Source organism: Carettochelys insculpta, chromosome 7 (genome assembly GCF_033958435.1).
Source record: "Carettochelys insculpta isolate YL-2023 chromosome 7, ASM3395843v1, whole genome shotgun sequence".
Taxonomy (NCBI): Eukaryota; Metazoa; Chordata; order Testudines; family Carettochelyidae; genus Carettochelys; species Carettochelys insculpta.
In genome coordinates, this window is record NC_134143.1 from 7,941,481 (window position 1) to 7,956,256 (window position 14,776).

At 51.5% G+C, this 14,776-nt stretch overlaps 2 protein-coding genes across 2 annotated transcripts in view; one reads left to right on the forward strand and one right to left on the reverse strand.

The window, feature by feature from the left end:
- ANTXRL (ANTXR like) overlaps positions 1-6,499 on the reverse strand; it is a 70,652-nt gene extending 64,153 nt beyond the window's left edge. Inside the window, exon 1 of the mRNA XM_074999893.1 lies at positions 6,270-6,499. Within this exon, the coding sequence (XP_074855994.1) occupies positions 6,270-6,439 (170 nt within the window). The 5' untranslated portion in view covers positions 6,440-6,499. The remainder of the gene's footprint in view (positions 1-6,269) is intronic.
- A 1,115-nt stretch (positions 6,500-7,614) lies between these two features.
- The window catches only part of ZNF488 (zinc finger protein 488), a 42,040-nt gene continuing 34,878 nt past the window's right edge, over positions 7,615-14,776 (forward strand). Inside the window, exon 1 of the mRNA XM_074999897.1 lies at positions 7,615-7,758. The gene's annotated coding sequence lies outside the window, so the exon portion shown is untranslated. The remainder of the gene's footprint in view (positions 7,759-14,776) is intronic.

The following is a 14,776-nucleotide window of genomic DNA, read 5'->3' on the forward strand; positions in this document are numbered from 1 at the left end:
CCACCAGCACCACTGCCTGCCACTTAATGGTTTCCCCTCCGAATGCCAATACACGAGTGACATTATCTGACTAAAACGAGAGCCTATAGGTTGCAACCACTATTCTATATGTGCAACAAATCTTGTATAAAGTGGGCCAGGTGAGATGTGTGTATGATTTGCTGGTTAGGATTATGCAGTGTGTATGCAGGCATCACTTTTGCATTTGAAGTCCTGAGCTTTGATTCAGTACTTGTATTTCAACTTGCATGATTCTGACTAGTGCCAGAGATGCATTTGGCCAGCTTAGTGTGGGCGGACAATTCCAGTTGAATAGAAGTACTTGACTGAAAATGGGCCTTGCTAGATGCCAACCCACATCGGAGGAGCCTTCCTGGGAAACTTCAGACTAGCATGGGGCAACGACTTCTATCTGCAAAGAACTGAATCGTGCATGGATATGTGGCTTGCCCATGTGACTCCAAACTCCGTCTTGCTGCTGTAATTTTCCACAGTAAGAACAAAGGGTTTCCTTCCACATGGCACAGGATATGAAAGGCCCTGGACACCCCTTCATTTCGTCTTCAATCCTGCCTCTGGAGAGATCTTTGCTACAAACTGAAGAGCTAAACAAAGGACTGACCAGCCCATCCAAGCTGTGGATGTACTCCAGAGACGTGACTTAAGCATGCAGTTGATTCCATCCCTGCTACAAGTCTGAACCAAGAACTTTACAACTGTTGTATGTATTTGACTCCGTTTACCAGTTCTAACGCTCACGCTTATTTCTTTCTTTTATAAATAACCCTTTAGATTATAGATGCTGCCGATTGGCAACGGTGTGATTCTGGGGTAAGATTTGAGTTATAAATTGACCTGGGAACGTGGCTGGTCTTTTGGAATCAGAAGAACCTTTTATTGGACAAGAATGGTTTTCCTAACCATCTATGACACAATGGAACTGGAGTGTCTGTGGGAATTCCTTGTATGTCTTCTCGTTAGCCAGCGTGGTGAAGCAGAAGTTGTTTGTGTGACTGGTCGGGTGTGCCTCGTAGTGGAGGAACCTGTCCTGGGCTGTGACTACGACGTCTCTAAAGAATTCTCCCTGAACTGGTACTCTTAGGAATGTCCTCTAGAGCACCACTTGTTACCCCAGGTTAATACTGTCCCAGCACAGCATACCATCGTAAGAATACAGAACCCAGTGGGACGAATGTGTCCTGCAGGGGTCTGCCTGTCAGAGCTTCAGGAGAGGTTTGTCCACAGGTGTAAGAGGTTCAGCCTGATTGTCTGCTACGAGGTCTGAGGTCATTCTTTGCCTTTTGTGCCCTGTCAGGCTTTCATACACCCATGGTTCATTCCCTGGGTTGGAAGCTGCCAAGCTCACAGTGGTAAGGCCGGAGGATGTAATCTACATCAGAAAGAGGAAAAACTGCCAAACTCCACAAGTTCCTCTTTCTAAATGGCGCCATATATTATACCAACAATTTCACCAGCACTTGATCTTTCCCCCTCTGCTGGCTGATGTCTTGAGGATTTGATCCCTGCAGACGCCAGCTGGCAGGATGAAGAAGGAAATCGTGCCCTGATAAAGTCATTGCGGTAATGTGCAGTGCCCATATGAATAAGGGAGGAAACTTCTTCTTCTCCCCCAGTCTGCCTCCTTTTGATGTGAGATAACATCTCCCCACAAGGCAGCAAAGCAGCAGAAGGGACTTCAACTCCTTCTGGTTCACTCAGGCAGATTTCTCAGTCAGGCCTCATCATTCATCCAGAGAAGGTCCCACCAGAAGTGTTCCCTATAAGCTGAGCATTTGGGTGCCCACCCAGGAGAGACTCAGGTGCCATCCAGCTGACTGGCAGAGAGCCCACAGCTAGCAGCAGGTGTTTCCACCAGTGGTGCACATCCTCCCATGTTTCAGTGCATGTAGTAAAATTTATTCCATGCCTGGATAAAATCCTTGGAGAGAACGCTGCCCACAAGGCCCTGGGGTTCAGAACTGCACATTTCATCATGGTGACGTTGCAACCCCACTGCTACCAATCATATTGAGACGGAACATTTTCAACTCCAGACTGGCCAGACACAAATGAAGGAGGGCAATTCACGCTGTGCTGCTTAGGATGTGCTGGCCAACAGGCTCCAGCAATATAGGTCATCGGAGAATATCCCATTAGAAGTTGGAATTGAAACTGTTCCCCGATTTGCATCTGAATAAGTGTGATCCCTAAAATGTGTATATTACAGTCTCAGTTTCACCCCCTCTCTCTCTCCCTCTCTCTCTCTGATTGGCTGCCCTCCCTTGCAACATCCAGCCATACCACCTGCCCTTACTTATATGACTCCCTCCAGCGAACCTGTTTCAAGAGCCAGCGTCCATCTGTTCATGAGACCTGTCCTCAGAACACCCTTTGCTGCCACAGACCCAGCAAGTAAGGACCAAACACAGCTCCCATTTGTACGCACAGCTCCTATTGACAGCCTGGGAGCTCTGCTACCATGCAGAGGCAGCCCCTAGACCATACGCTGTAAACTGAAGTACTTTCACCAAATCTTTCTCCCAACTTCCCTATTGGTGTCAATGGGAGCAAGCTCAGACTTTCAAAACACAAAGAAACTTCTTCAGCTTAAAGGGCCAAATTAACCTCTTCTGCATGTTTCATTCCAAACACTTTGGCTTTTATTCCCTTGCAGACTTTCAAGGCCTGATCTTGCTTTAGTGGAAGTGAATGGGAGTTTTGTCGTCGACTTTAATGGCAGCAGGATTGGAACCTGAGCTATGTGACTTTGTCCTCAACCACAACTCTTTCTCATTTGGGGACAATTTATCCCTTCTATTCAGCAGCACCACTACGGGCACCCGTGTGGCCCCACAATATGCCAATATTTTTCATGGCTGACCTAGAACAAAGTTTCCTCAGATCCTGTCCCCTACCAACCCTCCTCCATTTATGCTACATTGATGAGCTCTTCATCAGATGGACCCACGGTAAGGAGATCCTTGAAGAATTCCACAGAGATTTCAACAATTTCCACCCCCCTACCAATGTCAACCTGGACCAATCCCCACAAGAGATACACTTCTTGGACACCACGGCACAGATCAACGATGGTCATATAAACATAACTCTACACTAGAAACCTGCTGACCACTGTTCTTACCTACATGTCTCTAGATTCCATCTAAGACACAACACACGATCCATTGTCTGCAGCCAAACCCGAAGATACACCCGTATGTGCTCCAGTCCTTCCAACAGAGAGAAACACCTACGAGATCTTTAGCAAGCATTCTTAAAACTTAATAACCCACCTGGGGAAGTAAAGACAAACCAGCTAGACACAGCCAGACAAGTACCCAGTAGTTACCTCCTTCAAGAGACAACAAGAAGTCTTGCGGCACATTATAGACTAACAGATATTTTGGAGCATAAGCTTTCGTGGGCAAAGACCCGCTTCATCAGATGCATGAGCGCGTGCATCTGATGAAGCGGGTCTTTGCCCACGAAAGCTTATGCTCCAAAATATCTGTTAGTCTATAAGGTGCCACAAGACTTCTTGTTGTTCTCGAAGCTACAGACTAACACAGCTACTTCAAGATCGGTTCCACAAGGAAATAACAAAATACCACTAATCATCACTTGCAGCCTCCAGCACTTCATTGACAAGCGACAACCTATCCTGAAAAATGATTCCTCATACTCACAGACCTTGAGAGACAGGCCTGCCCTCATATACAGACAGCCCCCACAACCTGAAGCAAATACTCACCAACAGCCACACACCACATCACAGAAACACGAACCCAGGAACCTACCCCTGCAACAAACCTCATTGCCAACTCTGTCTGCCTATTCATAAAAGTGACACCATCACAGGACCTAACCACATCAGCCACGCCATCAGAAGCTCACACATCTGCACGTCCACTAATGTGATATACACCACCACGTGCCAGCAGTGCCCCTCTGCCTTGTACATTGGACAAACCAGACAGTCTCTATGCCAAAGAACGAATGGACATAAATGCAACAACAGGAAAGAGAAAACACATAAACATGTAGGGGAGTATTTTAACCTCCCTGGACAGCAATCATGTATTTTAAAGAAGCCATTTTTCTGCAAAAGAATTCTATTACCTGATCCCAGAGAGAGACTTCTGAACTGGAATTCATTTATAAATCGAACACCATTATCCTAAGCTTGAATAAAGATCTTAATTGGCTATTGCACTAAAAGGGCAATTTCCTCAACTTTGATATTCGCACTTGTACAGCACATGCCATGAATGAGACACATCCAGATTAATTTACTTCATCAACTGGTTCTATCAATGAAAGGTAACTTCCTTTTCTACGACATATGCCCATCTGATGCAGAGGGTTTTACCCACGAAAGCTCAGGACCTAATACATTTATTCGTCTCTAAGGTGCCAAAGGACTGCTTGTTGTTTTTACAGATCATCTATACCACAATCAAGTCAGGGGGTCACGTTACAATCCAATTTCAATGCACAATTTGACAGTTATCAATATTTAAAACCTTAAATTTAATCAGGCATCTTTAAGGCAAGGAAATTACATTGTACAATGTTATAAACGTATCATATCCTGCCATAGAGAGTACCCCAATCTCAAACACCAACATGAGTTTTTATTGTTTTCTTTCTTCTTACGTGATAGAGACAAGCACAATAACATTGAAAATAACAATTCTAACTCTTGCCATGAGTGCATTTGATGCAAGAGTCAGAAAGCCCTGGAATAAACCCTAGTCGGCATTAGGGTATTTCGTGTTACATGTTCCTAGAACAACAACTTCCGCCTTAAGGAGTTTTTGTATGATTTTACTTTTAGAGAAAACAAAGTCACCCTCTTTTTTGCAAAACTGCCTTTTGGCCCAAAGCTCACCAGAAAGCCTGATAAGGGTGAACAATTCCCCCAGGAGCGACAGACTGACACTAGCACACAGAGCCATCACCGAGTCAGATGCAGATCGGAAAAAAAGCTCTCAACTTTCATCACGTTTTAACCCATGCTACCTAAAGCAGGGTGACCGGCACAATGGCAATTCTACTGTGGTGGGGACAAACACATTTCTTGCTTGTCATGTTGAACCCTAAAATTGCATGTGAAAGTTAAACAGGGTGAGGCAGGCACATCTGTGCCTCTAACTCAGTGATTTGAGCGTTGGCCTGCTAAACTCAGGGTTGTGAGCTCAATCCTTGAGGGGGGCATTAAGGGATCTGGGGCAAATAAGATTTTTTTTTAAAAAAAAGGTGGTGCTTTGTCCTGCCAAAAGGGTAGGGGACTATCGAATCATCGAACAATAGAGCTGGAAGAGACCTAAAAAAGCCATCGAGCCCAGCCCCCTGCTCTAAGCAGGACCGAACCCATCAGATCAGCCCCGCCAGGGCTTTGTCAAGGCGAGACTTAAACACCTCCAGGGATGGAGACTCCACTACTTCCCTGGGGAGACCATTCCAATGCTTCACCACCCTCCTAGTGAAAAACATTTTCCTAATGTTCAACCTGGACCTTCCCAACCGCAACTTGAGACCATTGTTCCGTGTTCTGCCATCTGGGACCACTGTGAACAGCCTCTCTCCGGCCTCTTTGCAGCCTCCCTTCAGTAAGTTGAAGGCTGTTATCAAGTCCCCCCTCAGTCTTCTCTTCTGCAGACTAAACAGTCCCAATTCCCTCAACCTTTCTTCATAAGACATATGCTCCAGCCCCCTAATTATTTTGGTCGCCCTCCGCTGGACCCTCTCCAGTGTGTCCACATCCTTCCTATAACTGGGGGCCCAGAACTGGGCACAGTACTCCAGATGCGGCCTCACCAAAGCCGAATAAAGAGGAACAATCACTTCTCTGGATCTACTACCCTTGCAGCTCTACGACACTGGGTAAGTGTGTCTCAAACCCTGCCCAGTTCCTCCACCGGGATTGACACCGAGTGTCACTTGTTAAAACACAGCTCCAAATCCCAGTGCAGCCCCCGGCCGAGGAGGACGAGCCGCCTGCAAACGCTTCCCCCAGCCGGGCCCTCCGGACACGTTTTGAGCAGGAGCCCCCCAGGCGCTGGCCACGACCAGCTCGCGCGTTTGCAAAGACTCGCGGCCGGGCCTGGGAACGACCGGCACAAAGAGCTGCCGGCTGCAGCCGCCGAGGCCCGGCCCGGCTTGCAAGACGCGCCCTGCGCGCAGAGTGCGCGCCCCCTCTCCGCTGCGCCGCTGCGCCTTTGCGCGCGGGGAGGCGGCCGGCCGGCCGGGAAGGGGCCGCCACTTACTTGTCCAGGACGAAGTAGAGATCGAAGGCCCCGTGGCAGGAGCGCTGGTCCTCTCGCCCGTCCGCCTCCGGCTCGGCCTGGGCGCCGGCCGCCGGCCTGGGCGCCGCCAGCAGCAGCAGCAGCAGCAGCGAGGCGCCGAGGAGAGCCGCCGTCTCCCCGCCACTCGCCATTTTCCTCCTCCTCCGGCCCCGCCGCCCGCTCCCAGCCGGGGGAAAGTTTCTGGGCGCCGCTCAAACATGCGCAGAACCGGCCCCCGGCTCTCCCACCCCCGCCGGGGGCCGAGCTGCCGCCGCAGCCGGGGGGCGCGGAGCCGCCTCCGGACGGGGCCGAAAGCCCCAGCCCGGCCCCCCCTGGCCCACGGGCTGGGGGTGGGTGCTGGGCGCTCGGCCCCGGGCCCTGCGCTGCCGGCTCCCAGAGGAGCGGACGGATCCAAGGGGGGGGAGGCAGGATCTTCGGGGGTGGGGGCGACGGAGGCAGGGGGCAGGATCTTGGGGGCTGGACGTAGATGGCGGGGCAGGATCTTGGAGGGGGCAGATGTAGGCAGGGGGCAGGATTTGAGGGGGTCGGACATAGGCAGGGGGCAGGATCTTGGAGGGGGCAGATGTAGGCAGGGGGTAGGATCTGAGGGAGTCGGATGTAGGCAGGGGGCTGGATTTGGGGGGGTCGGACGTAGGCAGGGGGCAGGATCTTGGAGGGGGCAGATGTAGGCAGGGGGCAGGATTTGAGGGGGTCGGACGTAGGCAGGGGCCAGGATCTGAGGGAGTCGGATGTAGGCAGGGAGCAGGATCTTGGGGGGGGCAGATGTAGGCAGGGGGCAGGACCTTGGAGGGGGCAGATGTAGGCAGGGGACAGGATCGGGGGGGTGTCAGACGTAGGCAGGGGACAGGATCCTGGGAGCAAGACGTAGACAGGAGGCAGGATGCGGGGGTCAGACGTAAGCAGGGGACAGGATCTTGGGGGCTGGACGTAGATGGGGGGCAGAACCTTGGAGGGGGCACACATAGGCAGGGGACAGGATTTGGGGGACGGATGTAGATGGGGGCTGGATCTTGGGGACCAGACAGAAATGGGGGCAGGATCTTGAGGGGGCTGGAAGTAGACAGGGGGCGGATATAGGTGGGGAGCAGGATATTGGGGACTGGACATAGATGGGGCCAGGATATTGGGGCCCAGACACAGATGGGGGGCAGGATCTTTGGGGTGGGGGGAGCCAAGCTGGGACTTTTCTGTTCCAGGCTGCGGAGCAGGGAGAGGGGAGCCAGGCTGCAAACTAGCAAAAGAGTCCCGTCCCCCTCCAACTCCCCACAACTTGACACTCCCCGCCCCCCCCAGCCGTGCCTGGCTGTCTTCACCTGCAGCCAGCTGCACATTCCTTTGCTGGCAAACCCCTTCCAAGTGTCTCCTGCCGGACCCTGGGCAGCCCCTGGGTTTCCAGCCAGGCGTGATGTCTGACCAGGCATCAGGGATCCGGGCTGGAGCTGTGCAAAAGGTAGGAGCCCAGCGTGGTGGCCCAGGATAACCAACTTGTAGCGACCCCACCCAGGGCTGGGCCCTGTGTACCAGAGCAGGGGACTTGTGGGCTCAGTACTGCCCTGCTGCCCTTTGCTTGCAAGAGAAACAGATGCCCTCAACTCTGGGGCCACCCTCACAAGCGGGGAAAACAGGCCAGGCTCCAAGGGAGCTAACCAGCCATTGGTTTTAAAGCGCTGCTTGTACACCCAGCCAGTTAGTCTTAAGCTGGGTTAGTCACCCACACACCTCTGAGGTCAACCATGCACCGGGCTGGCATCCTCGGCTGCCAGGCAGGGAAAGAATTCCCAGGGAGGTAGATGACGTGGGGGGGAGAGCGTTGTGAGAAAGTGTGTAACTAACAACATGGGGGAGTGGGGTACTGCAGGACCAGACTCTCATTTTACCTCTCAGCACAGAGGGCAACAACCCACACTTCCAAATTTAGGTTGCCAGGCATGTTCCCCCCTTTTCTCAGTAGCCCCCCGCCAGGGTTCCTGCTAAGTTTTTCCATGCATGTGCAGAATAAATTTTGTTCTGTGCTCCAAGGCATGAGCGGTGTGCACCACCCATAGAAACACACACTGCCAGCTGCGGGTGCTCTGCTGATCATCTGGGCAGCACCTGAACCTTTCCTGGGTGGCCGCCCAAGCTCTCGGCTCCCAGGGAACGTTGCCACCAGCCTGTCTCATGGGGGCGGTGACAAATGACATGCTTAGTACATGTCTCTTCTAACTAGCAGGCCACGCTGCCCCTGCCCAGCTGCCAACTGGCACATTGGGCATGGCAAAGGAAAATGCCTGGTTGTTTCCTCCTCCTCCTCCCCGAGGCACACCTAAACGATGTCCTCTAAATGATAAGGAGGAGCACACTCAGGTGTCTGTTGCACACATGGGTGGCTGCGTAGCACGGTGAGGGTCAGATCGACGGCTGAACTGACTGCAGCGACGCTGCAGAGCTGGACTTCGTATGCACAGTGACACTCCCAGCCTGGGGCGGGCACAGACTGGCTGTGGCTAGTTCACGACCAGAAGTTTCCCTCCCTTTGGAACTCAGACCTTCTCATCGCTGCTGGGGGTGGGCCTCAGCCCCCCAGGGGCCCCACAGATTTGCTGGGCCCTTGGGCCATGGGGGGAGAGAGGTCTGGCTCTGTGCTCCTAGAAGGGGTGGGCCCTTTGGGAGAACCCAGCCAGCCCTCAGTGCCACAGGACTCCTGGCTGCTTTTGCTGAGCCAGACTAGCCAGGTTATCTGTCTGTGAACTGAGGTTGTGCAAAACATCTTACGCCTGGGGCATGCCCCCTCCCTGGCCCACGCACGAATCCCCCTGTAAGAGCTGGAAAACCTCACATTCTGCTGCATGCTGCATATGGAATCTGACTGCTGAGACGCTTCCAGCCCCCCATCTCCAGGGAGTGAACCCTTCCCCAACACCACCAGGAACAGTTCCCAAGAAGCAGAGCCATCCTGGTCCTGGGATGAGCTGGGGCGGCCACCCCAGGCCCTGCACTTTTGGCAGCCCCGGTAGCTACCACAGCCATCCTATGGAGTAGGGGGGGAGCAAAGTGGGAGGCGGACCCTGGGGTGGGGGGGAGATTTCCTAGGGCCCCTTTTTGGTCTCGAGAGATTGTGGTTAGCGGCGGTGAGGATCTAAGGGCAGCATTTGAGTCTGCAGCGTCTCTCGTGGCTTATCTGTCCAATATTGGATTTGCATGGTCGATTGCGAGAACCGCGTCAGTCTATTTCCAAATTCTTGAGTCTGAGAGTTTTTCCTTCTAAGACAACGTTCTGTTGCATGGCTTACACATATATTACCAAGGATGATGTGCCCTGTCCTAGCAACCATTGCCAGGTATTTCAATCGAATGATGTAGATTCCCAGGATTTTGGATTGATGTTGAATTTTTTCATGGCATTTTTGAATGTATCCTTGAATCTTAGCTTTGATCTTCCTCTTGGTCTCAACCCACATGAGTTCACCAAAGAGGATTTCTTCGGGAAGACGGTCATCACCCATTCTTCTCACATGACAAAGCCATCGTAGTCTTCTGCTGCTGAGGATCTCTGTGAGGCTGGGTATGCCAGATCTTGACAGGACATGTGCATTTGAAACATTATCTTGCCAGTTGATGTTCATAATTCTGCAGAGGCAGCGAAGATGGAAGCTGTTCAGTTTTTTCCCGTGGTTTGAATAGGTGGTCCATGCCTCAGAACTGATATAGCAGGATACCCAATACACATGCCTGGTAGATCAGTATCTTTGTTTTCACTTCCAGCTTAGGATTGTTCCATGCACATTCCATAAGTCTGCCAAAAATAGTAGTTGCCTTTCCGATTCTGATGTTCAGTTCTTCATCCATGGATAGGTTTGTGGTGACAGTAGATCCAAGGTAACAAAATTGTTGAACCACATCTAATCAGTTTTCATTGCATTTCTTTTTCTTTTTGGTCCTCTGTACTTAGAAATGCCAGTCTGTATTGGAAATGAAATTGATCTGAAGAAGTGGGTCTGTCCTGTGAAAGCTCATCACCGAATAAATCATTTTGTTAGTCTTTAAAGTGCTACATTTCTGCTGCTTTATCTAATGGGCTGTTATCCAGATTGACGTTTGGTCACTGAGATACACCTTGTGTGAATACAGCAGTTTTATTCATGCTTATGGGAAGGGAAAACAACCTGCAGGCTCTGGATAGCATATCCATCAGAGACTGTAGCGGGTCTTCATTATGAGCGATGCAAGCTGCACCATCTGTGCAGGTGAGTTCTCCGAGGAGGACTTTCCTGACCTTAGTTTTGGCCTTGAGTCCTGACAACACACCCTTGTTGGACTCTGCTGTTCATTGCAAACGGTTCCGACGTGTGTCCACCACGTTGCACTGTTGCTTTCATGTTTTCGTGAAAGGGTGTTGTGAGCTTGAGTAGGGCCGGTGGGAAGCCAAGCTTTGTTAGTACTATATATGTGAACAGAACCGAAATTTCCATCGGTTTGGATTATGTTAGACAAGTTGTGGGGGTGGGGGCTGCCAAGTGCAGGGATGAAAAGTGGGACAGATGTAAATAGTTTACTGTCCCTGCTCTGGGGGGGCTGCATGTGGCGGGGGAGTAGCAGCAGCAGCAGGGGGTCACCTCCCCCGCCCCCCGACATCACCACCTGGGCAGTGGGGAACTGCTGTTAGTCTTCCAGGTGCTGCGCCACCACTTGTGTATTTGGTGTGTCTGTTCAGGGGCGTGTGGTGGGTGTGAGAGGAGTGTGCATGCAGGAGTATTTGGTGTGACTGCGTAAGGGTGTGTTGTGTATATGCAGGGTTTGCATGTAGCTGTGTTGTGTATGGTTTGAGGAGGAGCGTGTGTTGTGTCTTTTTGGGAGGGTGTCTGGTGTGTGTATATGTTGTGTGTGCAGGAGTGTGTGGTGTGTTTTGGGTGTGTGCACTGGTGGTGCTGTGCGTGTGTTGCTCTGCGTGTGTGTTATACCACTGTGTGCGCTTTTGGGGGTGTTGTGTGCAGAAGGGTGTGGTGTGTGTGCAGCACAGCTTACTGCGTATGTGCTGTGCATATTGTATGTCTGTGTGGGATGTAGCAGTGTGTGGGTGTGTGCTCCAGTGAGTGTTGTCACCCCACACAAATACACACACACTCTCCAGTGTTCCCTGTAAGCTGAGTGCTGGGGCTGCTGACCAGGAGAGATTCAGGGGCTGTCCAGGTGATTAGCAGAGTGCCGACAACCGGCAGCCTGTGTTTCTATGGGTGGTGCACATCGGCACTTGCCTTGGTGCACACAACAAAATTTATTCTGCCCATGGATAGAAAACCCTGACCCCCCACCTACACCCCCACAAATACACACACACCTCCCGCCTACACCTCCCCAAATACACACACACCTCCCACCTACACCCCCCACAAATACCCACACACCTCCCGCCTATACCCTCCACAAATACAGACACACCTCCTGCCTACACACTCCACAAATACACACACACCTCCCACCTACACCTCCCACAAATACCCACACACCTCCCGCTTACACCCCCCACAAATACACACACACCTCCCGCCTACACACTCCACAAATACGCACACACCTCCCCCCTACACTTCCACAAATACACACACACCTCCCGCCTACACCCCCCACAAATACACACACACCTCCCGCCTACACCCCCCACAAATACACACATACCTCCCGCCTACACCTCCCCAAATACACACACACCTCCCACCTACACCCCCCACAAATACCCACACACCTCCCGCCTATACCCTCCACAAATACAGACACACCTCCCGCCTACACACTCCACAAATACACACACACCTCCCTCCTACACCTCCCACAAATACCCACACACCTCCCGCTTACACCCCCCACAAATACACACACACCTCCCGCCTACACACTCCACAAATACGCACACACCTCCCCCCTACACCTCCACAAATACACACACACCTCCCGCCTACACCTCCCACAAATACACACACACCTCCCACCTACACCCCCCACAAATACACACATACCTCCCGCCTATACACTCCACAAATACACACACACCTCCCACCTACACCCTCCACAAATACCCACACACCTCCCGCCTACACCCCCCACAAATACACACATACCTCCCGCCTACACACTCCACAAATACACACACACCTCCCGCCTATACCTCCACAAATACACACACACCTCCTGCCTACACCTTCACAAATGTGCACACACACCTCCCACCTACACCTCGCACAAATACACACACACCTCCCACCTACACCTCCACAATTGCGCACACACACCTCCCACCTACACCCCCCACAAATACACACACACCTCCCACCTACACCTCTACAAATACACCCCCCCCTCCCACCAGCACCTTCCCCTCCAAATATACTGCCCACAAACACGCCACAGCAGCCCTCCCATCTACACAAAGGCACTTGCCGCTCATTCTGACGCACACGTTAATCACACACACACACAAACCCTGCTCCATTTCACACAACACACCCATTCACCACAGGGCATGGACACCCCCTCCCTCTCGGTGGGGTCAGTCACTGCCAGAAAATCTGGAGCCAACGCTCCCACTACCCGCGAATCACCACCAATTTCGCTCCAATTTGCCCACCCAGTCAGTCAGAGTGCCAGGCCAGTGGCAGATCAAATGGCCCAAGCTGAGCATTTGCCCAGTGCAAACCCTGCCCTGGCCTGGCCAGCCCCGACGTTCAAGGAGCTCATGCAGCTGGCATCCTTGCTGGTGACACACACTAAACAGGAGCGAGTGACTCCAGGGCAGTGAGTTAATCAGAATCCAAAACCTGTCCCCCTCCTCTGCTGTGTCCATTGAAAAACTGCTTTGTCAGGAGATACTCATGTGTTCCAGGGAGCCCGGTGGGGGCAGTTTGACTTTGTTTTTTTCTCCACTCCAGCTCCGCAGAGTGAAATCTTTGTTTCGCCTTTTGGTACCTCCAGCCAGGAACAGGCTACCTGTTTTGAAGACGTAAGATCAGCACAAAGGTGGCCATGTAATTGCGTCAGGCAACTTGACACATCGGGAGGCCTCCCAAAAATTCCATTTTAATAACGCTCCATCTGCAGTACCCTAAGGTGCACCTAGCAAAGTCGAATTCGGCATTACTCCTGGGCTATCACTACACAAGAGAGTTTGGTTGAAAAAACCCTGGTTTTGTCAGCAAAACTGGTGGAGCGTTCACACCCAAAAAATTTCAGAAATCAAATGGAGAGAGAAATCTCTGGACTGCAATTTATTTGCAAATCTGACTCCATTAACCGTGGATTAAAGAGACGGGGAGTGGCTCGCAGCTCACAAAGGCAGTTTCTCTGCTCTGGGTGCTAATAGCTCCCCATTAGACTCTGACAAAGGCTCACATCCCCCTGTCTGATCTGACTTGTTTTTAACTCTTTTGATAAATGCTGTTGATAATGGGCCATTTCCACCGTGCTGAATAGACCTTGTCAGCTCTGGCCCTCCCTCTTACTGGGACCCCACTCTTTAAATATCCCTCTGAAACCACCCCCCAACTCATGCATCTGATGAAGCGGGTCTTTGCCCACGAAAGCTTATGCTCCAAACTATCTGTTAGTCTATAAGGTGCCACAAGACTTCTTGTTGTTCTCACAGCTACAGACTATCACGGCGACCTCTCTGATACTACACACCCAAAATGCGTTTTGTCGACAGTACATCAGCAAAATTCAGCACTTTTACTGATGACTTTCTGCCTCTTCCAGATGAGGAGGAGCACCTTTCTCGGCAGATTCTGTTGACAAAAACACTGTGTGGATGTTCTGGGGGGGCCTTGGGTCGACAGACAGGGCTTCTGGTTCACCAGGCAGCCCCACTTACTGAGCTTCCCATCCGCCATTCTGTCGCGAGAGGGCCAGGCAGTCTGGCCGCTCTTTCAATCCATTTAATCTATGGCCGCGCTCTGTTGACAGACGTTGTGTCAGAAAATCTCTTCTGACGAATGACTGTCGACAGGTGCTTCTGGTGAAGATGTAGCCCTGGTGAAAAGCAGGAGTGCAAAAGTCAACCTCGGGAGCCCTTAAAATCAACAGAATGGCCTCTGTAGAGTAGACTGATGCCTTATAAAATGGACCTGAGTCACCTAAACTTAATCTCCTGCCTCTACAGACCAGCCCTATTTTGAAATAAGACATTTCAAAATAGTGATTTTGAAATCTCTTATTTCAAAATAACACCACCAGACACAAAATGCATTTGGAAAGAGCCCCAGCTGCAATGACAGATGGATGTGTACACTGGGACAGGTGGTCGATAGATTCCTTTTCTAATGATGGAAATTGCTACAGTGAGTTAAAAGCCCTGCAGCTACTACTTACTGCTACTCAACCCTTGTTCTCCGCATGGAGCAGAGGTCATCTGCAAGTCTCCTCCACTTCACTCTGCCTTGGGACGACAAGAAGTCCTGTGGCACCTGAGAAACTAACAGATAGTTTGGAGCATAAGCTAT